The following is a 27,203-nucleotide window of genomic DNA, read 5'->3' on the forward strand; positions in this document are numbered from 1 at the left end:
ATTAATACAAACAGTGGCTGGAAAAGTACTTATATCAAAGTACAAGTACCTTAAATAGCATGAAAGATGTTTTAAAAAAGCAACTGTTATTAATTACTTCGTTCCGCTATTAATACGATCTTCCTCGAAATTATTAAGTGAGTCACAAGTTCGTTCACATTTTGTTAAATAAATGTGATAAAGTGTGTCTAACCAAGGAGTAACTTATTTCGTATCTTTTTCATATAACTACGTATCTTCCATGAAAAAATTCAGGCGTATTTTTACATTTTTCAAATAATATTTATAACATTTTTTGAGATCCATAGGCTGGTGAAAGACGAAGGAATTTTTTACTTAACCCAATATCTATCTCTTCGATACGATATCTACATCTTTGATTGCTGCAATTGATCTCGAAATTAACGATACATCGTCTGTCTATTTTACGAACCGCAGACGACAGCGTGGGTTGCCTAGGTGACGATTACTGTCCACCCCAATGTAATTGCGCCGGGTCAGTGGTGAGATGTTCGAGGTCTCAGCTTACAGAGATTCCACGTGGGATTCCGCCGGAAACCACCGAGCTGTATTTGGACGTGAACGACATCAAGACGATCCAGCCCGAGAGACTGAACCACCTGAGGATTCTCACTAGACTGTAAATAAAATACACGTGTGATGTTGTAACGTTGCCGAGATTGAAAAGAGAAGAAGAGACTGAAATCTCGTTTTCTTTCTTTGCTTTTCAGAGACCTAAGCAACAATCAGATTGGAATGCTGTCCAACGATACCTTCAGGAACCTCACCAAACTGTCCCACCTGTAAGTCGACACCTTGATTTTCTCTGCGAAATGCCACTTTTGCAGATAAAATATTCTTTCAGCTTTTTATTCACAATTTTATATTTTGATGTAGGGAATATTTTAATTGAATAATTTATCTGTAAGATTTTCTAACCAAGGAAGTTTTGTTACTTCTTTTCTGAAAGAAAATATAGAAGCAAAAATTCTGAGATTTTTATTTATACTTTTCTTATCCGTAACACGTTACTGAAACTTGATATTAGATAGTTAAATTCAACTTCAATATTTTGTTTCGTCAATATTTCTTCTTTAATATTTTAAAATGTAAATTATGATCTTGGAGGATGAGAAAATTCTTTGATGTCATTTCTTCAGCCCTTCTATTTCTAACTATTTTATTATTAAAAATATTATATCAACCTCTAACACATTTGAAGAAGGATTTCATCTTTAATTAGTTTTATTTTATTTTGGTTTGCTTGCATTATAAGTATACGAGGCTATCTCTTCACCGTAGACCCTTTTTATTCTAATTATAAAAACAAGAGAAAAATAGATAAAAATTATACAAGAGAAAAATATAACAGATCCTCCTTCTTATGTATCTACTTAATTATCAAACGATGCTATAAAAAATAATCAATAATCTATTATCAAATTATATTACAAAAAATATTCAATGATTCATCACTAAGTAATATCAGAAAAAAATAACACATGGCCAATACATTTTCAGAATTATCAGCTACAATAAGCTGCAGTGTGTCCAACGAAATGCCCTGGCCGGCTTGAAATCATTGCGGATAATGTGAGTTTCGAATTGCATAATTTTTATTCACGAACAATGCATAGATTTATACCTTCCTTTCACACGCATTGAATATTTCGAATCGCGTTTCATAAATCACGAGGAAAGAATTACACGAAATGACGCGGTAAAAGAGAGCGAAAATCGTGAATACAGTGGCGAGGGACCATTTTTCTCGCGGAAGTACCATTTTCTGGACGAAACACCGGAGCTTTCAGTATGCTTTCGGTTCTTTGTGAATGCGTGAATTCGCCTGTAGTTGGGGAAAAACAATTGATAATGGTACATACATTAAGTTTCGGTAATGGAATAAATAAAAGCAACGATATGGGGGGAGCGATCTGTATTAAATTAATGGGCGAAAGCGTGCCATTTTGTCGATCACAATCGTTCAATGATTTATTGTTTATTCCGCTGATTGCGGTATTAATTTCTTGATGCGGGCAATTTGGGGAATAATTGTTCTTTAACACCGTAATTATTATAATTAATTCGTTAAATCATTTGCATGTATATAAAGGCATAAACAAAACAATTTATCGAGATCGATATTACGAAATTGATTCGCTTTAAGCGGTCGTAAGGGAATGTATCATATTATATTAGTAAATAATTACTCGAGTACCGATAGAAACTCTATGGCGATGCTGTGTAGTAATATCGATTTTGCTCATAATAATAGTTATTAATATTACACACTTGAAGAATTTTGAAGTATCGTGAAAAAACGTAGTCTTATCAATATAAACATTAAATGAAGATGCGTATGATGTATTTTTCTCCATCTTTTACAATTGTTATCTTTCTGACTTTTCTGTTTCTCCTCTTTCTTAAAGCTTTCATTACTTTAAATCCAGCTTTCAAAAAAATTATATTATTTGTGGGATGAATTTATTTATTGGATATTTTGAAATCTTCTTTCAAAATTTATATTAGAGCTTCCGCATGAATATCATGGATATATCATATTAGTAACGAGTATGAAGCAAATTCTAATCCTATATCATCTATAAAAATCTTAATCTTATATCAAGATTACATTAGTATCCTTTGTACTGCGTCATTGTCACAGTGTCCTATTGTTACAGTGTAATATTACGTTCTACCATGATGATACACGAATACAAAATTAATTTTCCTATAATACCACGTTCTGATTAATCAAATATTTTGCATCATCTGTAGCAAATTCCCTTACGGTCTTCAAATACAATACCCCTTTATTGCATCGAAACTATAATGCGATCCATAGCATAATAAGCAGACTACGGATTTTTATGCGTCTACACAAAATAACACTTGTTATAATACTTAAGGAAGTAAACAAATTCTCTAGCTAAATTCCATTTTCTCATTCATCTTTCTAACAATATGAGTTTGCATGAACATCTGCAGTCTAACGATAAGATAACGCGCAGAAACCGTTCCGATAAGAAGTTAACGCCACTTTATTAATTGTTCGCGAATCTACTCGTAAAATCAGCTTAATATGCATGGAACATAAACTAGAACACCATAACGTAGACTACTTCAATAATGATCGTTTAAAACCCCGATTTACACTAGGTCTCTACACGGTAACGACATATCGGTGATCCCTGAGGGCGCGTTCGAGGATCTTCAATCTATAACACACCTGTGAGTACCCTCTCTCTTGCGTTGCCCAAGCTAACGCACTGGTTTCTCTAGTGTCGATAATTCACCAACTGGTGTGTTTATAGCGCTCTGGGGTCCAACCCGCTCTACTGCGACTGCAGCATGCGATGGTTGGCCGAATGGGTGAAGAAGGATTACGTGGAGGCCGGTATCGCGAGATGCATGGAGCCACCAGCGATGAGGGACAAGCTGTTGCTTACGACACCTGCGACCGCATTCCAATGCAAAAGTATGTATTTCCTCGACAGTTATCGCGATCGTGGCGAAAGCGGCCAGCTGTTGGTGATCAGGTTTATCCAGTAATTGAATATGACGGATTTTACGCTGACTTCGCAGGAATGTCTTTTGAATATGAATTCTAAACGTTGTTACTTTGTACACGGTGTGTCCGATAAACGATATTGAAAGTTCAACAGTTGGATAAAATCGATACAGGTCGAAATAAGATAAAAATGAAGATTATAGAAATTGTGATTGACGCTCCGTTCGTTGATTATGGATATTTAAAAAATTATTGAAATAAGATCGAGCCACGACAAACAAACTACACGAAAGAATGCAAAGCAGTGTAAGAGGATGTATTGAGTTGGAAATTAAATGATTGCGGATTTTGTCATTACCACGTAATGATTATGGAGTATTGATCCTCGAGTCCAGCAAATATTAATAGTATACTGATACTACTAAGTATCTAAAACGGTATATAAGAATACATTTTATTTATTATTGGTATAATAATAAAATAGCATTACCTAGTTATGTATTTTTACGAAAAAATGTTAAATATCAAAACGATTTCATTCAACGTTCTTAAAACCTTACTCCAAAAATTGAGAAATTGAAACGGTAAACGGCGTAAATAGCAACAGTATGAGAAACCTTTTTTTTAATGGAAAGAATAATGTAAATTCTATACAGAATATAATATGGTGGAAAAGGTTAGGAACGTTAGAACTATTTATTCTATTTAGAACTATCTGTGTTAACCTTCCGGACAAAGCTTTTTAGTTCCTTTGGGGAAATAAAACTAGTGATCATAAACATAAATTAGATCGTTGTTAAAAAAGAGGAAAGTATAATCTATAAATAAATAAATTTATCATTTCAATGCACTTTCTACCATTCACTCTTCCTCAAAATATGTAAAGATAATAAGCACGGTATGTGCATAGTATTCGGGTTATAAATAATGTAAAACAAGAATGCGTTCTTTTTCTTTCTATTAAAAATCTTCGTTTCTGACACTTGTGCTCCTCGTTTATCAATTTCAGCTCCTCAGTTTCCAAACTATTCTGATCAGCTGGCCACTATCGCTCAACGATCGACAAAATGTTCCGCACGTGCAGATGTTTTTGATTTCTCACTGACCCGTGACGCAGTCTGTTTAGTTCATGGTTTTTTGGCCCGTTGTCACAATGGGGTACTAAAATTGCTCATTAATCGTAGACCTTTCTTCCGCGCAGCCAACCAACAGCCAGCCGAAGTCCTGGCCAAGTGCGACCTGTGCTACACCTCGCCATGCCAGAACGGAGGATTTTGCGAGGCGCTCCCGGACCGGAAGTTCCGTTGCAAATGCGCGCCAGGATATCATGGGGACCGGTGTGAACATAAAATTGACGCGTGCTATGGAAATCCTTGCCGGAACGCCGGAACTTGTAAAGTATTGGAAGAAGGAAGATTCAGGTATCAAACGTCTTGACTAACCTAATGTAGAGAATTTCTTGGCAAGCTCGTTCGGGTCTGATTTCTATTTGCTCGTTCAGTGGTGCCCGTAGAAACAACGTCTGCAAGGAATTGTAATCCAACAATGACGATTTCCATTTCCCATTTTTTAAAATGATCTTTTGTCGATTTACTAATATATGATAGGATGGAATGTATTGAAATGAATATATTTTCGACGAAAATTGCATTTATTTCACGTAGAAAAATAATTCAGTGCTCTGTGTGCTCATCAGCACGTATCAAAACGTATATTTATTTTAAAAAATTGAAATATACTTTTTACTTTTACTATCTGAAATAATGTTTACTAATATTGGAATACAATTAATCTCTAAAAAGGATTGTTGATATTTTTCATACGTAAAACCTGTCAATGTTCTGTCATTGAGATTGCAGTATTAAACAGATACTTTATTATATTTACAACTACTTTTTATTCATATCAGAATTCTAAATAGTATCGTATTATTTAAAAAATTAGTTTATATAATATCTCAAGTATGTATTTAAAAAATTTTAATAATTATAGACATATTAAAGATCTCGAAGATATCTCAATTTGAAAAAATAAAATAAATTAGAAAAATAAAAGCACAGAGTTGTTCATACATCTAATATTTCATATAATTTTTGATATTGAGATTTCCAGTTGGACTAAAATTCTGCTGCAAACACAAAATCACGAGATCGAACGTGTGCATTTGCTGTAGCTCTGCCGATTTCTTTTGAATCTTCTACTGATACGGAAGGCAGTAGTGTTGGTCAAAAATTGAGTAGACGTGCACGAAACGTACCGATGTATTTAGCAAGACAGTAGCTTTGAGCATCTACTGTGTAGAGTATTGTATTGATCATGTCAAAAGTTGAAATTGGTATCGTTAAATAGAAGCCTATAATTTGGCAAAAGTATATTTCACTGTCTAGTAGTTTAAGTCAATGATTTATGAATCCATCTGTCGGATTCAATATTTCCTTTTTCCTTTTTTACATTTTTTTTTCTTTTTTTTTTTAATTTATGAACATGCGATGGAAGACTTAATATTGCTCCGGTGATGTATTTTCTGAAAAAAATACACAGGCAAGTGTATTTGCATTGTAAAAGCGTTGTTTAACGTATAAGTAGAGTATGAAATGTAGTTTCAGTAGCAGTAAATTGCACGTACAAAACGCGTACACTGTTGTATGAATAAATAAAACGGGACCTCTGCACGTGAGCCCCGAAGAGTAGAAGGTACACGTAACAATCTATCGACGAAGTGATTATGATTCAGTGGTTCTTTCTTCGAAAGCAATCATCGAGCTCGGACCTTGTTTTTGCTGAAAAATATCATGGTGAAATATCTTAAGGAAAAATTACTATCACAAATTATTAATCACCGAGAATTACCATCGAAGCAATTGTGCCAATCGTAATTTTTATTAAGTCAATATATTAGGACAAATTGCTGATACAAGTCTGAATATTAAATATACTAGATGGATTAGGCTCGTAAAATTTTACTAAACTTATTTAATTTTATTGACACGCTATATTTTTAGTTCGGTAATAAACAAAGAATGCTCCAAAATTAAAAAATTGTAAATTAACCGAACTCCAAAAAATCGATCAAATGTTAAGAAAATTATTCGTCGATAAATTAGTTACGTGTACCAAGGTCGATTGGCGGATATACCGCGATCGAAGGTCATGGTCAATGTCTCGATTGACGATCAGTCGGTGTGTGACAGTTGCGACTGCGCCCCCGGGTACAAGGGACTTCGATGCGAGAACAACGTCGACGACTGCGAGAACAACAAGTGCGCGAATAACGCAACCTGCGTCGACCTCGTACAGGCCTACAGATGCGACTGCACCCCAGGATTCATGGGCGAGTATTGCGAGGAGAAGATACCCTTTTGCACAAAAGGGCACGACCCCTGCGAGAACGGAGGTCGCTGCGTCGACCACGGGACCCACTATAGCTGCGAATGCCCAATCGGGTTCACCGGCCTCAATTGTTCCACCAACCTGGATGACTGCGTTGATCATATGTGCCAGGTACCTATTTTTTATTCTTTTTTCTTTCTCATCCGACTCTTGCACCATTTTCCACTCATACGTGGCATTTTCTATGACTGAAACACTTCTTCTTAATTCTAATCTTTGAAATCTAGATGACGGATTCTATTTTTTCTATTTTTTAAGAAATAATTATTAATATTAGAATTATTAACGCGAGAATAAATGAAAAATTTAACTTAATTTAGTGTTAACTAAAATCGAAAAAATGAACTTGCATTATTGTTACGACCGTTCGCGGAGAGACGCGGTCGCGAGGAAAACGCGTCAGCGAGAGGCGTAAATTCTCGCTACGATTCGGTGAATCGACGCCGCGAAGTAGTCGTTCCCCTGTTTCGGTTAGGATAACAGAGGTGGTTGATATGAATATGACACAGTAGTAAGTTATATTTCACCGTTTATTCCACAACTTATAACGAGGATAGTTACACTGGTGCGTATGTACGAGATGAGTGACTGAGTGATCTGCGGGTGTGTATACCCGCTCGAAGGATGTTGACCGTTCGAAGGATGCAAAAACAGTACTCTTGGGAGACGATGCTGTCTCGGAGGAGAGCTAAGGATGGGTGTGTCTAGCGCACGGGACCATCGGATTTGTTGGTGCCGATGTTATTTAGGAGAGTGAGGGAATAGGCTTCGTTTTTAATTGGTTCAACGAAGGGTCTTAACCGCCCTCGAGGGAAAGTGGTTAGTGGGAGGAAAGTTGCAGCGTACATGACAAAAACTAACTTTCCCTTTTTCGCCGTGGTAGACAATAGTCTTTAGAAATTCTTCCGAACCAGATGTTTGTTTTGTTTGAAGGACCTTTTCTAGGAAATCTATGAAATTTATGGAAGGTCCTTGAAACTATGGAGGATACGCTGCGAGTATCCGAAGACATCTGGTTGCCATATTGCCCGCGGTGTGTGGCCTCGGCTAGGTAGAGTGTTACGCGACGTAACAATTATGATTTTTAAATTACAAATTGCACTTGGGACGAAAAGTGTAGAAATTTCTTATTTTCAACTACACGAACCGTAATAAAATACATTGTGTTTTATGCGACAAATATTCTTGTATTTTTCAGAACGGTGCTACTTGCATCGACGGCATAAACAATTACGAATGTAAGTGCGCGGCGGAATATACAGGCAGATATTGCGAGGCAGCACCGTCGACAGCCATGCTCTATCCACAAACTAGTCCATGTGCACACCATGACTGTCAGCACGGTGCATGCTTCCAACCTGCTCCCGCTTCCGCCGCGGACTATCTTTGCCAGTGCCACCCCGGCTACACCGGTAAGTGACTTCTTTCATAATTTTAGACTAAATAAAGACCACTATATTTCGATTTTACGTTCTACCATCAAATGTAAAGATAAATTTCTTCGACCCCTAAAATTCCGCCAGAATGCAATCATATTATATTAGTCATGAAATAAACTAAACATAAAATTCGAAATAGAAATATATTAAATTTAACTAAATGATCGATGTATTCAAATAGAAAATGATATGGCTAAATAAAAATTGTCAAACAATAGAGCGCAATATTAAATATAGCATTTACGGGAAAAATCCAATAACGCGTCTTTATAAAAACACCATCGATACTCACCGACAACCGTATGATTAGATAAATATTTTTCAAAAAGCGGAGTGAAATATTAAAATAACATACGAAAAAAGAGTTCCACGCGAAATACCATCGATTTTTATGAAAAACCGTATGACTAAACAATATAATAAAAATTCTCCAAATAGTAGAATATAATATAACAATAATAGCATTGAAATATAAATAATGGAATGCAATATTAAAATATTCTTCATAAAAAAGATTCGGTAATAGTATACAAAAATATCATCGGCCTTTTACACAGAAGTATTATTTAAACTAATAAAAAAGTCTCATATATTTAAATAAAAGTTTTTCAAACAGCAGACTGCAAGATTGCAACAATACTGATACAATTATACCATACAAATGTCCACTATTGTTTGAAACAGTGGATTGCGATATTAAAATCCATCTGTTATATACCACACATTACATAAAATTATGCAATATGAAAAATAATCGATTCGTCAAGTAATTTGATCAAAAGTTATCTTATGTAAAAACCTAACTGCAGGAAAACGATGCGAGTACCTGACGAGTTTGAGCTTCGTGGACAACAGCTCGCTGGTCGAGCTGGAGCCGCTACGCATGAGGCCCGAAGCGAACGTGACCATCGTCTTCACGACCACGCAGGAAAACGGGGTTCTCCTCTACGACGGCCAAAACGGTGATCACATCGCCGTCGAATTATTTAATGGCCGTGTCAGAGTCTCATACGACGTGGGTAACTATCCAACCTCGACGATGTACAGCTACGAAATGATCGCCGATGGTAAACCTCACGTGGCTGAGCTTCTTGCGATCAAGAAGAACTTCACGATGAGGGTCGACCGTGGCCCTGCTAGAAGCATTATTAACGAGGGTCCGAAGGAGTACCTGAAACTCATCACGCCTATGTATGTCGGCGGCGTCGCTCCGGAAGTCGCCAACATCGCGTTTACAGAGTTTCATCTGAGGAACATCACCAGCTTCCAAGGTAAGCCTCGAGTTGAAAACTGATTAGGTGATCGAGTGAAATATATGAATGTGTTTTAGAATGATTTTGCTTGACACATTGTACAGAATTTTTTGTTTATGATATTTATATATATATATTTTTTTTATTAGGATATTTGCCTTGTATTTGAAATTTAAATTAAATATATTAACTTAAATTCAAAATATCAAGCTATTAGAATCGAGCAAGAAAATTTTCATCCCAATAATTCTCTTTCTTCTGATTATCAGGCTGCATCACCGAGATGTGGATCAATCACAAATTGGTAGATTTTAGCAACGCGGCGAAGATGCACCGCGTAACTCCTGGATGCATGTCGAACGAGGAAGAAGCTGACGAGGCGCGAGACGTCATGGAAGCAGAAGGAATTATGGGCGGCAGCAGCAACGAGGAATCGATGCTACAAGAAAATATGGCTCACGAACACTCCGGTATAGTTCAACGACTTTAAGCCTTATTGATCAATTTAATATTGTATAGTATACACAAATATTTTATATCCTGTTACATTAAATATTTAATATTAATATCATAATACACGGAACTAATCCTACACAAGCAAACGTGTATTTTCATAGTCTACAGGTAAATTGGATCTACATCTGTCTAATTGTTTTACTGTTCCGAGGTTTGAAAATTTTTTCTTGCAATTCAAGTTGAAATTCTTTTTAAAGAAATTGAAAGATAAAATTTTACTCAAGTTGTCGAAGGATCAATTTGCCTACGGGAAGTTCATGTTAATATTACTGATATTAAGTTATTAATTAACATTAGATGAGATATAAATCTAATAGTAAGTGTTATACGTAACATTAATATTTGAAGGATAGCAGGCTAATAACACATTTCTTATTGCAGACATCGTTATGACAGGACCTGGCGCGATAATTTCCGATCCCTGTGCGACACACGAGTGCAGAAAAGGTTCGCAGTGCGTGCCATCGCCAATGGGAAACGGATATACGTGCCGGTGTCAAACTGGGTGGCAAGGACGGTATTGCGAGAAAGGTATACAAATTTTTAGTATGCTCGATGGATTTCACCCATTATTAATATTTTTTTATATTATATTCATATATTCATATTCATTTAAATATACATACATTAAAATACAAATATTTACAGTAAAATAAATGATGAAATATTAATATGTCTTATTGAAGTTTTATATTCATAAATTACTTAGTATAGAATAAGCCATATACATTCCATGATTTTGAAAAATTGCTTAAAATATCCATTTTAAAAAATTGTAAAAGTATTACAATGGTTGTGCAAGTGTCTCTGCAAAAAATACATAACGAAAATTTTTTAAATGAAGTAATAACTACAAATTTTTGGCAAATTTCTATCGTGTATTTTGTTAAAATAAGCGTCATGGAAATGAAAGGAAAAGATTAAAAAATTTGGTAAATGGGGTGCATCTGTTGCAGCACCGACGTGTCGCAAAGAGCACACCAGAGAGTATTACAGCGAGAACGGATGTCGGAGTCGACGACCAGTGAAACTTGCCAAGTGTTGGGGTAGTTGTGGCAACTCATGCTGCCTCCCACGGAAGACGAAACGGCGTAAGGTACGATTTAATTACGCGAAGTACTTGCTGCTTCAATATTTACCCTCTTATCAGTAGTATAAACCTTGCCATAGTCAGGCATACACAGAGTGTTAGACGAAAGCGGACAGAGACAAGTAACGCAAATTTTTATATACACGAACAATAGCTTGGTTTCGGCCACATTTTCAAGAAAAATTAAATGTTATCTTCATATTTATTTAAACCAATTCTTTTAAATATTATAATATTATAATATTTATGCTTGTAAATATTTTCCTAGACATTGTTATTGAAACATAATTGCAGGAAAAATTTATTTTATTATGTTTCTGACTATATTTAATCTTATTCTTCTACCTATATCGTTACAAATGTAATAAAACAAATGTAATAATACAGTAATAAAAAAAAGTTAATATATTCAATTTAGAAACCGAATAGAGAAAATTGCGTTATTTTAAAAAGCATTGTATGAGAAAATTATAACATTGATATATTAATTGAGAAAAAGTGATTGAGAAATAAATGATATGTAATACGATTAAAATACCATTATTTGACTTTATAGAGTGTAAACCGTATGCAATCATATCATGTTTCATCAACGTTGCAATTAGCTTCCTCAAGAGAGATGCAGATATGATACATGTCATTTATAAATGAAACACTGATTGTGATAATAAAATAGAATATAATGATAATAATAAAATAACTATGTAAATGATATAAACGAGTCACGGATGACACATTTATTTGTGTATCGCTGCGATATAATTCCTGCTGGATATGATTTTCACTTCAAAGATTCGAATAATAATAATTGTATAAACTTACAGTATGAAAGCATTAAAATATCAGGCGATTATTAAAATCGGGACATCTATGGCACATTTATAGAGGTCGTATTTCTTCCAAATATTGCGGAATAATTCCTGCTGAATATGATTTTCGCTTCAAAGATTCGAATAATAATAATTGTATAAACTTACAGTATGAAAGCATTAAAATATCAGACGATTATTAAAATCGGGACATCTATGGCACATTTATAGAGGTCGTATTTCTTCCAAGTATTGTGGAATAATTGAAATATTTGAGATATTTAGAATATCTGAAAAAAATATGTCTGCGAAACTTTGATTTTACTAATTATTCCATAATTATTTCCAAACTTTATTTCTGTTATTCTCAAATCTATTGCAACCTGAATTTCATTGAAAATTAACAACGAAACGTTGACTAACCGTAGGTTCGATTGATCTGCGTCGACGGTATGCGGTACACGAAGGACGTCGATCTAGTGCGCAAATGTACGTGCACCCGGAAATGTTACTAGCCAGGACCGAGGGACGTCGAGCGCCACAGGTGTTCCATAAATACGCGTCGAGACGTATCGAGACTGAGAGGAAACCCCCGAGAACCGAGACAGTGTCCCAATTCGAACTTTCTACGTTCACGAGCGATATGGCGAGAGTCGATCGCCGATTTGCGGATAAAAACCTTGCTCGACGCATCCTCGTCGAACGCGTGACGAAAGCATTGGGGCCGACGGCACTGCCAGGCCGAACAATATTTAAAACAAGTATCGAAGATAAAAAGAAAAGAAAAAGATGGACACACACTCGCAAAAATACAGCACACAGCCGGCTCAGTGTGATAAATATTCGAACGTGCAGGAAAGAATTATATTGTGCGTGCGTGCGGATCATGGACATATTCGAAGGATATTCGGGGAGAGAACAGTAACAACGCATACAGCGCTAGGTATTATATTAACCGACGTATGTTCAACAATTTTTGGAGTGGAAAGTGGAAATTTTGGTGCGAGAACACGGACCGCAGACGACACACGCGTGTTCGTGCATATTCGCCGTAACCACGCGCATGAATCGTTCGCTCAGTGTGAAATAGATCTAATGGATATGAACGGTTAGTGGTGAGTTGGTGGTGGTGGATTATGTTACGATCGAATGTAAAAAAATTCACGCTTAACGTTGACCGATCTCTCAGAGATTTCTCCTCGTTCGACGCGTTTCGATCACGAGCGACGTCAAACGGGAGGCAATCCTTTTAGCTCGAAAGAAAAATATGAGAACACGGTGGACGTAACAATTTTTCGAATAATCGTTCTAGAGAATGTTGTTAACCAAATTCACGAAAACCTTCGTTGTATGTTCAGTGTGGCAAGCTTCGGTTTTTCGATGTGAACAAGAATTTAGTCTGAGAGGTCGAGATTTATCGCTGAAGAAACGTTTCCGCCAGAAACGGTGGAGATTGTGAACGCTTACGCTAGCGTTGCTGAGCTTTCTGCAACTATTTTCCGAAACCTGACCATTTGTAACTGTAACTTAAGCGCAACTCAATCGAAAAAAGAGAAACGAACGCAAGCAAGATGTTAACAAATGTGTAAAAGACAGCCGCGTAAGTATTAAAGATGTATAGCAAGTTTACGTGTTTCTCTGAAAAAAAATATTCAATTTTCCCAGTTAATCGTGGAACTTGATGGATTGTTAGGTCTATTGTCCTCTGAGTAAACGTTTATATAAAACAAGTTCTCGAACAGGTAGTTATGTTTACACCGGTTAAAAACGATCGATATCTGGCAGATGATTCTCGAATAATACACACACATGCACATACACAAACACACACTGAAAGATTAATTATAATTGGATCGACAAACATTTCCATTTCGACTCGTTTCGTCTTGTTATTACGTATTTTAATTACCCTGTATCGTTTAAGCTATATTTACTTTTTATGAAGATTTAACCTCTCGGTATTTAGTAGTGGGATAATTTAACGCAGCGGAGTAAAGTATATATTTAAAAAGACGTGCCGCGTGTTTCTTGCCTTTTTCGAACGTTTCGTTGCAATATTGGCGATTCTCTATGGTAAAATTACTATTTGACACGATTATAACGTTGGTTTATTCGAAGAGTGAGCCAACAAAAAAAAAAATTTATTTACAATAAAAAAATTCTTAATTACTCAATTATCGAACAACGATCAAATTTTGTTAAATAAATTAGGCTTAAGGGTTTTGAAGTTCTCTAGTAAAAAAGATTGAAATAGAGTTATTTTGAATGGCGATGTTGCTTCTATTAGATAATTTAACGCAATAATTTTTCTTCTAATTGTTACCTAATAAACAATCGATATCACTTCTAGTTAATCTTTACAGATATCTAAAAATTCTCAAATTTTCAATTCTTTTATCAAATCAACGAATATATTTTTCTATTTTAAAAAAAAGCAACCTTAAATAATTAAATAGAGCTAAGGCGATTTCCTTTCGCAATATAATGTTCAATAAAAGGCAAGAAATCACCAGAGGTAAACCAAGGTCTCTGAAAAAGGACCAAAAGCGACACCTAGAGCCTCGAATATTTCATTCCACGGCCTAAGGTACTGTCTTCGAGGGTCGATCGCGCGAATTGCATCTTCGGGTAGTCGCGATGAAGAGGAACAGGTCGACGAAATTCGACGACCTCGTGTAGAAAGACGAATTGTAATGGTGAAGAATAAAATGAGCGTAGCTAACGCGAGTTTGGGGTCAGAGGATCGCGTAATTATTTTTATATGAGCGCATTATTTAAATGATCGAGCGTCAACGATGAGTTTTCTGATTGTTTTCATCGGGGGAGGCGTGATTCGTTCGAAAACTACTTAAGTCCCTTTTAATGTTTCGCGTACCTATTTAAAGAATCGTGTACCTACTCTGCGGATAACTGCCTTGCATCTTCCACTGCCAGTATTTAAGTCGTATATTTATATCCGTCGTTACGAACGACCCAAATCGCTTGCTGGATCTATTGTCATCGATCGATTGTTCTTCTCGCACTTTCAAACACCACTCTTGTAGAACCCGATTTGTTCGAAGCAAACGAACTTTCTACAGTGCACAATCGAGCCCTTTGCACTTTGAACTTCGCAGGAAGATGATCTTGTTTGATTTGAATATTTGATTCATCCTATCTTTTAACAATTTAATTCTTCTCCCTCTTACTATTTCTATTAAAATGACGGATTTAAGAGGAATTAGTACGTTTTCTTTTTATCATTTTAACATCAAAGAAGTTATGTTCATTTTTTACAATTTGAAATACAGAGAACAAAAGAACCTACTACAAAAACACGATTGTCCCTTTTGTATTTTAATCTTCATAGGCAGATAATTTTGTTTGATTAGAATATTTAATCAACTGAATATATTTGATTCTTTTTCTTTTTATCGTTTTTATATATATAAAAAAAAAGAATGAGGGGGCTAGGTTCATTTTCTTCAAAGGTAATTTAAAGCACAAAGTAATTTTCTATAGAGTACGATGGAGCCCTTTGTACTTTTACTTCTACGAGAAGATCAGCTTATTTGATTCAAATTTTTGACCCATTGAATCTTTCAAGAATTTCATTACTCTTTCATTTCTTATTTTTGTTAAGAAAGGCGAGAAAAAGATTTAGGTTCATCTTCTTGGAAGACAATTTAAAACACAAAGGGTTAATTCAGTCGACAAAATACTCAGCAGTACGTGCACGGTGTTCAGCGTTTTCCAACCCTTTCGGTACGAGCGATACTTTTACTTTGGAGAACGAAATCGATGCCTGAACGAAAACGAGTCGAATGCCCGCTGCGATTCTCCGATCTAGACGTTGGATAATTCACCAATTTTCTTTAGATTTTTTTATATTGAACGATTTTGTAATCTTTATACGTTAAGGATTAATTAAGTTAATATATTACTTATATTCGAAGTTACACGAGTTATTCGTGTAATTTTCTACGTTTATATAATATGAATTTTTGTAGAAAGTGTAAAATGAGCGAATATTTATGAAATAAATATTTATCGAGAAGGTTCGAATTATCGATTACAATTGAAAGTCGTACCGAAAGGGGACCAACGAGAAAAAAGAAATCAATCTTTCTTATTACATTTAGATTAGATCGTATTATAGTCATTCGTATAATTTTTAAGCACGACGAATTAATATCTTTATTTCATGTTATCGTCACTTCTATCAATATCTTCGATTACTTCGTATCGTTCGGTTTGTATAGAATTCTTTACGATCGAATTATTTTACTATTTGTCCATTCGTTTCTTTCGAATGAGGGTATCGAACAAAAAAGTGAAGGAAAAAGCAAAAACGAGACGAAACTTATATCGTAGCGATCATGTCGAATGTGTTACTTATCGTTATTGATTTTCTTTTTCTCTTTGTATGCAGTAGAAGGAAAAAGGTAATAGGTGTACCATAGCGACATATTTTACGAGTTCATAGTATTAGTAGTAACATAAGTTGCCTATCGCGTTGCGTTTGGAAAATTATTTCTTCGAAATTGCTAAAATTTAGTTTCACAGCCACAGGTCACTGGAAATTGTTGTTGTTGTTAACACGTTGTTCGTTAATCCAGAATTTTATACATTTTTTTTAGGACGTAACTTTCTTTTTTAGTAAAACTTTTCAACTTACAACACGCGTAAATTTCCATAATATATGGTTTTTAATCTTTTCCTAATTTCGATTAGTAAATGAATTGTATTAATTCTTTTTATATTAAAAAAAAAGTAATAATAATAAAACGATGGCGAGCAACGTGTCGAATTGAGTACTTGTAAATGAAATTGAGAACAGGATAAATAGATACGATCGAAAGCTTTCAGAATTTTGATGACTTTGATGATTTAAATCTTCCATACCGACGTAGAAGACTGACCGTTAACTCCATCTTCAGCACAAAAGATGTGTGATGAATGAGTAAGAGATAAAGTAGAACAAAATTGCTTTGATCAAAAAAATTGTATCAGCAAATTAAGTGAAAAATTGCGCGAACAATGTTTTCCAAATATTTTATATAATTGTTAATTTACAAAAGTTCTCAAGTGAGAAACATGGTCCTCGCAGACTTTCCATTAAAATTCTAACTCACCTTTCAGTAATTAATTTTTAATTCAAAAATAATTTTTTATAAAGAGTTTCTCTCAAAGAGAAGAGATATTTTAAGAGATATCTTTTACCATATACATGCCAGCAATTTTGTATCTGGAACATGAAATTGAGAAAAATAAAATCAAGTTAAAGTTTGTATCCAAAAATGATCAAATCAGTAAAGAAAGTTTACATTCTTCAAAATTGTTCAAATTGCAAACTAAGACGCCTTCTTAGAAAATTTGTTATCACGGTGGAAAATATAAAGAGACGGTTCTGTTATTTGCAAATTCTAATAAGTTACTGGAAAAGAACATAAAAATATAAATTATTCCAAATATGAAACTCTATTTTACTTTTCGGTTGCAAGAACATGGAGATCGAGTTACAGAAACTCAGTAACTTCACTTCTAGTCGCGTATTTCCGTATTCTTTGTAATTATCAATTAACATCGATATGCTGAAAGCTGGTCGATTCCTTAGAGAGAAAAAGAAAGGAAGAAAAATAGGATAGCAGAGGCCAGGCTGAGACAGAACGAGTTTAGAACCAACATTGCCGGTTACACGAAGGAAGTTGCGAGGGCCGTAGTCATTAATCCCGCATTCGACCAAACATAACGTGCGAGTAATTCTCCTTGTAACGAGATTAACGTTCGCGCGGGACGTTTAACGAGAGGATGAAAGAACGAAAAGAGAAAGGGAATCGATAGAAAGGTGTAAAGGGGGCGAATGGGAGAGAAAGATATAGGATTTTCTACGAAGCTTAACGTCTATAACTGGACAATAATTGAGATGAGGCGATCGAGGATTCGATTTAAAGAAAAAAAGTAAAAATAAAAATAAAAATCGTACGGGTGGGGAGAGAGAGAGAGAGAGAGAGAGAGAAAGATGAAGAAGTGTTCGAGACTTGTGATTGCTCGAAATTCCTAACGAGTTATATTTGTACATTTACTTTACGAGAAACCTTAATATATTTCACTCGATCGGTGGATTATAGCGCATGCGACTGAAGTATACCAGTTTTAAGAGTCTTACGCTTAAAAGTATAGCAAATGCTTTTTCGTTCTCGGACCAGCCTACGAATGTATTATTCCTCGAATAGGAAAAGAACGACGAAGGCGCGCTCGACCGCGCGTCCATGTCCGAGGCAGCTCGTTTCGTTTATTCGGGAAAAAAGAATGGAAAACGTAACTAAAAAAAAAAAGAAGCATTTGTTTCGTCGACTCAACTCACTACCTAAATAACTGTAAACTGCGTAATAAATATAATTATTATTGTTCCTTCTCGATATTCTTGTCTACTCGTTTTATTTTCCTTCGTTCCCCTAGGTATTGAAAACCCCTGACAAAACTGTACACTTATGGTTCTAGATCCGTAACTTCGTATAGTTGTAAAGATAATAGAAACGTTCTGTTTCTCGGTATGTAATACTTTCTTTGTTTCTTAAAAACTACTTAACTTAAAGATTAGCAGTTACTCGGAAAGAAACGCCGAAGAGAAGAAAAAAAACTACATGTCTAAACATAATTTATAGCCGTACGATACATACGTAGTAGTTTAAAACGAAGATATCTATGTTTACGTAATGTAATAAATTCTCGAACTGCAGACACTACAAAATAGATACGTATATGCAGAATTTAATAAACTTTAAATACAAGTACTTTCGATTTATTAAAAGAGATATCGTTGACTTTCTGTAATATCCGTAATTTAATTTTAAAATAAATTCTTTATATAAAATAATAAAATTCTTTATATTTAAAGACTTTCGATAATTCGATCTAATCGTACTTTAATTATTAAAGTGATCGCTCTTTCTTTCGATTCTGAGATATATTTGTTCCTTTGGTAGCATGGTTAATTGATAATAGTTTATAGTACTTTATATTTGAAGTAAAATATATTAAACAAGGTATCGTATTATCGTAATTAGTTTGATTGAGGCAATTTGTTGAAACGAGCTAGGATCCAATTCTTTCTTATCATTATATCTTATTTCGCAGTTACGTAAATAGTAGTATGTGAGGTAATATGTCAGCCAGCTCGTGACCATGAATACATCGTTTTAATCGATTCATAAATTATGCTGTGCAAATCATTATACATTACGCATTAATCTTATATAAATATTTTAGCATCAAGTGTCTCGCTGTTTAACCAATGAGATTAACTGTGTTTTTGGTATGCAGTTACTATGTAAAACATACGTAAGAAATAAAGGTTGTTATGATAGTGCGAGAACTTGCGAGAGGAATATTGTGTAATTAACCACGATATGAAAAATAAATTAACGTAATAAATAATATTCTCAAGTGAACTCACAAGATATAAAAAAATCACTAACAAAAATCAGTAATGTACAATTAAAAAAAATCGTGTTAGTACAGTTATATATTAGTTATCGTTACATAATTTCAAATAAACATCATTATATTAAAAAAACATTGTCGGCAAAAGATATAATAAAAGTGTATCGTATATATCGTTAGATAAAAACTTCTTTCTTTTTTTAATTGCAAGTTTAAGGTTTCAAACTGCCCGTTTAAATAACGAAAGCTAATTCGAAGATCGCTGATTCCTTTTTATAGTCACGAACTTTAAATCGATTCTAGAAATTATGTACTATCAACTTTCGGCTTAAATTCTAGTCATGAGAGGTATGTCAAATGTAGAGAATAAAAATTCAGAATTCGATATTAGAGAACTAGATCGTTGCTTTGAATTGTATTATTTGTCGTCGTCAATATAGATAGAAATAGAGCAAAAGATCGCAAATGGACATTTTCGCTAAGTGGAATCAACGTCAACGACTCCATTACGCAATACACAGTTGCTAGAAACAACGTTATCCATGCAATTAAACTCAATCTCGTTGCATCCCGTTATCCAGTTCCCGATACGCGATACTGTGAGTTTTCTCGCAGAACTTGTGTACAATTTGAGCAAAGTCGATCGCTATTTATTATTGAAAACCAGTTTTAATGATGCACATGATGCATCCATAGAAAATGGAAGCTATACTGAACAACTGTGGCCGGCGTGGAATAAAAGTCGTGAAACGAACCTATTGACAACGTGAAAACCAAACAGGTAAAACATGGTAAATCCGTTGGTATCGATTTTTTATTTTGGTGATACTTGGCTAAATGGAAGTATTGAAAGTATCATAGTTGAAAATACGAACAATCTAATAGAAGCCCAAAGTTATAACTAGTCATCAGATTCACTATATGACTATCGTATGACTGTAATAAAACTGAATATGTATCGGTATAATGATAGTAATGACAATACTATTTTAATTACATGGTAATGAAAAATGAAACGTTTGTTTTTCCTCTATAATCTTTGTATGAAACTACATATTAAAATATGTAACATATAAAACACATTCCTGAAACAAAAGTAACATTGAGCTTAGAAATACGAGATCATAGAGGACTTGTAATGCTCCAAATTTTCACTTGTTCTGGAATTTTGAAGGACTAGAAACGATTAACGAAGCCCATTGTTTAAACTCAATTGCGATCTCATAGAAACTACGTTAAATATTTCTTATAGCAAAATTCTTTAACACTTGGATACGACTGCTGAACTCGTCCCTAAATGGATCACATTCAGTTTCATTTAACTCTATCTTTTGTGTTGCTCATTTTTCTTCACTACATGTGATTTTAAATGCGTGCGGTTTTAATATTTTAACGTGGAATATATTTTTCAGAAAATAAGATGTGTGTATTAAAAAGATATGAGATATATTTCGTATTTTTATAAGAATATGTATATTTCTATACGCTTTTAAATCGAAATAGTAAACAATTTTTAATTTTCTCTTGTTCTCTATTTCCAATAAAATGTAACTTTAAATTCAATCAAATTCAAGTTAATTCGAAAATCAAACTGTACCACTAGTGTCTCTGTCACGTTATTTTTGTTTACTCTACTTTCCATTTGTTTAATATTTCGTTTTATTTTTAGTCGCGACGTCTCAAAAATTTCCTTACTAAATGCAATTTGACGACATCGTGCAATCAATTCAACTTTTACTTAGATATCTTTTCTTAGATATCTTTTAACGATCCTTGCTGTAGTTTCTGCATGTAACACGCGAATTTTGCATAGCTTCGTGGTTTCATTGTAATTTCTTCCAGCTTTTACTTAAATCGTCAAGCGACACATACATAATGCATACATTCGTTGTATGTGTCCTGCATAAAAAGTCAAACAAGGACGATTGCGCCATCACATATATTTTGTTATTTACAAAGCATTCGTTAGAAAAGTAAATCTTTCGATCATCTAACAGTAACATAACACGATTTCATCGTCGCTAGACTGCGGATCTTTATGCAAATTTACATATTTATAAATACATCTACGATTTCGTGAGCCACTGTAGATAGAAATGTGCTTTATCCTGCTAAATATATTATACCATGAATATTCAAAGGATAAATTTTCCATAAATGCATAAAAATTCACAGTCTAATCGTCACACGCTGCAAGATAATTCTTTCAACACTTACCTATTTATCCTACATTTTCCTATCACGGTACGTATCACGTAATTTCACGGAGAGAGATAGAAATTCCTTCGATACGAAGCTACTGCATAATTATTTATTACCGAGGCACGAGTAAACATGGTTATAAAGGTACGCGTAACGTGTGACAGCCATCAAACACTGTTAATTTTGTTACGAATAGTTGTTAAGTAATTTCGACATCGTGAGCTAAATAACAGTTGCACGGTGTGCAGCTAAGTGATACACATTGCAACATGTAGGCCAAACATTTTAGCAATAATTACCGCGTAATGATCGCGCGTCGTTTATTAAACGATCGTTAAACGTGTTAAATTGACAAATTTGGGGATCGATAGTCGTCACTGAGTCATTAACGGCTGCCTATTATGTTTTAATTAAATGTGTCAACAAAATGAACTTGCAATGAACGTAAATGAAAGAAAAAGATGCGATTGTAACTTTGTTTCTTGTAACTTTGTTAAATGTTTTTCTATGAATATTGCAAGAGCAAGAAGTAAATATATATTAAATTATACATAAAAAAAAAATAATTAAGAACTACGATAAAACAAACAGACAATAATAAATAAAATTAAATGGAGGTTTCCATGGTCGAGATGATTCATGATTCAGCAAACGAGAACAAGACTTACACGACTATTCAATCGAGTATCGTCAGAAGTGTAATAAATAAATCGGATAACAAGATAATAGACAAATTGACCCTATATGCATCTGACCCGTTATTAGCCGAGTATTAGAAGGTCGCGTTTCGTCCACGTCGGAAGGGTTATTGATCTCCATCGTACATACTAAGAATCATTTCTTAATATTCAATTCGAGCTAATATACACAGATCCCAGTACCATTGTTCCATGAGAATCTGTTTCACCAACAAATATACTAATCTCATTTTTTCTGACTTTCTTCTTAATCATTTTTCGTCCATCGTTGATTCTTCCCTCTTCCTGTTGAGTCTTTTTCTTTCATCGTTTGGGATGCACAAAAGATGAAAAAGATTAGTTTAGAATATTCTCTTTTAAGACTATTCTCCTTTTATCTGTGATAAAAATTCTAAAAAATTAAGTCTGGAATATTCCCTTTATCGTAACTACAAATTCTACTAACCACTGAGAAAAATTTCTAGTGTACAATAAAATGAAAAAGAACCGTATCATGTGTAACCACATATTAAGCAACTCGATATATTCATTTACTCTAACAATTCTTACTCTACAATAAATCTACGAAGTAACCAAAGCGAAATAATTTTTCTTTGAATTATTTTATTAATAATTGGATATGATTATTTATTTTATTTTTTTATTTGAATAAGTATTTTTTGAAATAATCCCTCGAATAATCTCTGATTGTATTATAGCAATTTCGTTAGAGATATTAATATCGGTAATATTAAAACCGTTTATATTTCGTAGTCTCGATGATCAACGATCAACAAACATTTCTGGTAGCCAATTGAAGAGAGTTTCACGAAGGAACTGACGAGTTAACTGGACACTTCCGAGACACCTTCTACAGAACTAGACCTCGTGATAGTACCCTCAATTGATACGCGGTTGGCTGCGTGGGTGGAGGAAAAGCCTGTAGTAGCACGGCGGCTTGGAGAATGAGTTAATGTGTCAGTCGTAAGCGCGATTCCGTCGCGTCGCGCACTTCGACACACCAAAAGACAGAATATCGTTTCAAACAAATTCTTTTTACAAATTTTACAAACGAGCCTGATAACAGAAAATTCTTCTATCGCGAATAACTTTAATAACGTAATATTTTTTCTGTCGCGAGTGAACAATGATCAGTGTGCTTGTTTAGAAGGTGTTCTCTTTGACTTCTTGTGAAGATTTTATGACTATGTTTGAAACGTGTAAGTAATTTAGTTTCGAATGAGGATAATATTGATAAGAATTAGTTGTTAGTTTCGGAATAATTTTTGGAGAGGGGGAACTGAAATTCAAAGGAAATGATTAATTTGGAAATTTATGGAAGTGTCATCATCATCAGAAAAATGAAAGAAACGAGTAACAGTAATTTGGTAAAAACAAAAGTGCAGAAATTTGCTAATATCGAACTAATTTATGTCACTGAACTATCTAAAAAATTTATTAACGTGAACTTAATTATCTGTAATAATCGGTGGAGAAATTACTATAAACAAACTTAAAACAATTTTGAAATTTTGAAATCGAAAAAATTCGACCTACCGAATCGTCTTCAGACGCGACAAAACGTCTCACAATATCATGGTTCGCGAAAAAGTGTAAATTGTTATTCAAAAGTCGACAAAACAAATATTTTTCTCTTCCAAATACTTGCTTTTGACACTTTTTTCAAAAGACAAAGCACACTTCTGTACCCTCTGCTAAAAATAAAGATCTTCAAATTTGTTACTCGACTAACTGAAAAAATGAAGTTCTACAAGGATTTGGCCTTAATTTCTTATAAACAGTACATTCGACGAGAGGAGAAAAAGTGTGTAAAGCAAAGAAGGGGAACATTTTTAAAGCATGACACAAACGCACTCGAGCGACACAGCGATTATTAATCGCATCAATTAGAAGATCGTTCTTAAAGATTCAATTCGGTTAATGAAGCAGACTATCTCTGAATAAGAATCAGCGCCGAGATGCAAACAGAGATGCAGTTTCCTTTAAAAAAACACTTTCGATCTTTAGTTCAACGTTTGAGGAAACTGTATATACACAAAGAATTATCGCTATCACGCTAACTTCTTATGCACTTGGCTCGTGCTACTATTTCCATTATATCAACCTGTTGGATCATCCATAGACGCAGCCAGGTTTAAGCAAATTTTATTCGAAATAAAAATAAAGAATGACAAATCGTTCGTAATGACGAATCGTTTTAACCAATTTATTACTTTTGAAATTAACTTTGTCTTCTATTAGAATCGATTTAAATTTTCGAATAATTTTTTATTTCGATTATTGCTTTCGAATAATACTATTTAATTGATAGTGTCTAACAATTTACAATTACTCCAAAGAATTTTAAAAAGTGCTGTACAACCAACAAGATAAATAATTTATGGCATTCTCATATTATACATAATAAAATACTTTATTATATTTCGAAAAAACACGCATTCGAGAATTAAATGACGCCTATACAAACCTAGAGGCGACAATGAAAACCGCCGCACAAAAATTTTCTTATGCGTAAGAGAAGCAACGTGCAATGATCCTAGACAATAGTTACATCAAACTGATTCATACTGGTTAATTCATCTTTTCTCATTGATATGCGCGTTAGCGTTCAACTCTTAGAGGATAAACTTCCTTTATGTAAATCCTAAATCGTTTCCCTTCAAAGGATAAGATCGGTGTAGCGCCCTACGTGATTTCCGGCCATGCGACAGTCCTCTGGTCTTAAATAAAATTGATCCCGTGCGTGGAGATGGATTATGAGTAATGGATTGCTTTTCATTCGAGGAATCGAGAAACGACGATAGTATTCAAATTCAGTGGATGCTGATTCGTGACCCGGATACATTAGGTGTTCGGTTAAAGTGTAATTCCTTTTCTTAGGGAAGCGTCTCCTTAACGTGTGAGCTGGGAAAAACGACTTTTGATAAGATGACTTTTAACATTTTCACGATACTCTCAATCTTCTTGATCCTGATAAGACAAAATAAAATTTGAACAATTAACTTTTACATTTGTTTTTGCAATATTCTCTGATATTTTTAACTCTAAACCAAGCTACGTTTACATCGTGTGGATCATAGATGACCAGCAACCGTTTGGATTAAATTATGTACTTCTCAAGAATAAAATGCTTCCTGTATTTTATGTGACGAAAGCTATCATCGCTGATATTTATCCATTATAAGATGGATATCATAGGATATATAAATTAGAATTAAATATTCTGAAATTAAGTAACCTGAGTCGAGTTTAAAAATACATTGTCATATTGTCGATCGTAAGATTCGAGACATGTTGATTCAGCCTTTGTAATTTTCAACCCTACACGGAAAAATATAACATTACAAGATTCAGATTTTCAACCATTTGTTCGTTTCATTTAATCTCATTCGTTTCAATTTAATCAAGTTTATATCCATAAAAGAAAAGAAGTGAGAAAATCATTTCTCAGAAAAATGAAACGTTGTTGCTCTAAAAATATAACGAAATCAGTGAAAAAAATAATAGCAGTAGAACCTCCTGGTTTTTTTTATAAGAAATGAAACAAAATTTTCTTGAAAAACGATATTCTGTTCTTCTTTTAAAATTACTTTTCAAAGAAGTTACATCAATTACACGAACGTAGTTATTGTGTGGCGTTATGACTTTACTACGGAATATTACATTTTGTCATAGAGTCAGAAACTACATTTTTATTATACGATAACTTTTTATTTCTATTTCGATATGAAGGAAGAGTTTAAATTTACTCCACATTCACTTTAACTAGGTTAGCTTGAAAAAAATTGTATTGATTTTTGAACCGTTTAATTAATCAGGAATTCTAAGGAAGAAAAAGAAGTAAGAAATTTGATTGCTCATTACGTAAATGGAGAGCAGGAATTCTCTTCCTTTTCTTCGAGCCTTCGCTTTAAAGCCTGCTCGCTACAATGACCTACTCGCCAGGTTTGCTCGATATATCGATTTTCTGAGGACAACAGGAGTGTTCATGAAGAGCTTGCTACCTTGCTGTTTCAAAATAAGAAACTCGTCTACTGTGATTCGCAAGTGAAATAATATGGAAAGTGAACTAAATTGTTCGATTGCCTGAGATGCGAATTTACCTTACTTGTGCGTTTTTGAATTATTTAAGTGAAACGCGTTAATGTTTCTTCGGACAATTAGTAACGAAATTAAATCAGTAGGCTAATAATGAAATTTCAAAAATGTTCTGCTCAATTCCGAGGCTCGAGTTTGTTGTCATTTGCCAATCTTAATGTTCGTAAGGATTTTGTATTAGAGTTCCATTTAAATCGATAAATTTCGATTTTGGTGCTTCAAATTCGATAATCTTGGTATTTAAATCTACTGAAACCATATTTATTCGTAGGTGCGTTAAATGGTTTCATGAGAGGAACTTTGGTATTTCTAAAATGAGTCTTATTCGGGTCACGGTATTCTAGAAGCTGTACATGTAAGTTCATTTTTCTCATAAAGAAAATTAGAAATTTAAAAGAACTTTAAATTCAAGAAACAGTATTAAACATTTCGGAAAATATGAATGGCAAATTAGTCTGACGCTGTAATTATTCACATACATATATTCGATACGAAAAGAGTAAAGAGCCATTTATGAATCTTCCACGATAATTTTTGAAATTTTATTCGAAAAGTAAAACTTCACGTTAGACCGTTCGAAAATTTCTCTCTTAAATTAATGATGAAATATAAACCAACGAAAACCAGAGGTTAAAGAGATAAAGGGATTATGCGAAAACACATTGTTGGTTACGGGGTCGCAATGGAAGTCAATAAACCATGACGAGTAAGAGACGTGTAACAGTCGGAGTGGTATTAATAAATTAGTGTCTAGTTGCTACAAGCAGCGGCA

At 34.1% G+C, this 27,203-nt stretch overlaps 2 protein-coding genes and 1 long non-coding RNA gene across 4 annotated transcripts in view; 2 read left to right on the forward strand and 1 right to left on the reverse strand.

Moving 5' to 3' along the window:
* LOC126873690 (protein slit) overlaps window positions 1–18,409 on the forward strand; it is a 629,391-nt gene extending 610,982 nt beyond the window's left edge. For both annotated transcript variants that reach the window (XM_050634802.1, XM_050634801.1), the window contains 13 exons: window positions 439–640; window positions 732–803; window positions 1,522–1,593; window positions 3,160–3,231; window positions 3,315–3,478; window positions 4,713–4,932; window positions 6,703–7,012; window positions 8,100–8,313; window positions 9,150–9,611; window positions 9,863–10,063; window positions 10,491–10,640; window positions 11,066–11,205; window positions 12,437–18,409. In XM_050634802.1, the coding sequence (XP_050490759.1) occupies window positions 439–640; window positions 732–803; window positions 1,522–1,593; window positions 3,160–3,231; window positions 3,315–3,478; window positions 4,713–4,932; window positions 6,703–7,012; window positions 8,100–8,313; window positions 9,150–9,611; window positions 9,863–10,063; window positions 10,491–10,640; window positions 11,066–11,205; window positions 12,437–12,523 (2,366 nt within the window). In that variant the 3' untranslated portion in view covers window positions 12,524–18,409. The remainder of the gene's footprint in view (window positions 1–438; window positions 641–731; window positions 804–1,521; window positions 1,594–3,159; window positions 3,232–3,314; window positions 3,479–4,712; window positions 4,933–6,702; window positions 7,013–8,099; window positions 8,314–9,149; window positions 9,612–9,862; window positions 10,064–10,490; window positions 10,641–11,065; window positions 11,206–12,436) is intronic.
* LOC126873769 (uncharacterized) overlaps window positions 1–27,203 on the reverse strand; it is an 89,885-nt gene that overhangs the window by 35,481 nt on the left and 27,201 nt on the right. The window lies entirely within an intron of this gene.
* Window positions 23,320–27,203, forward strand: part of LOC126873689 (axotactin) — a 31,169-nt gene continuing 27,285 nt past the window's right edge. The window contains exon 1 of the mRNA XM_050634798.1: window positions 23,320–23,532. The gene's annotated coding sequence lies outside the window, so the exon portion shown is untranslated. The remainder of the gene's footprint in view (window positions 23,533–27,203) is intronic.

This window comes from Bombus huntii, chromosome 15, assembly GCF_024542735.1.
Source record: "Bombus huntii isolate Logan2020A chromosome 15, iyBomHunt1.1, whole genome shotgun sequence".
Taxonomy (NCBI): Eukaryota; Metazoa; Arthropoda; class Insecta; order Hymenoptera; family Apidae; genus Bombus; species Bombus huntii.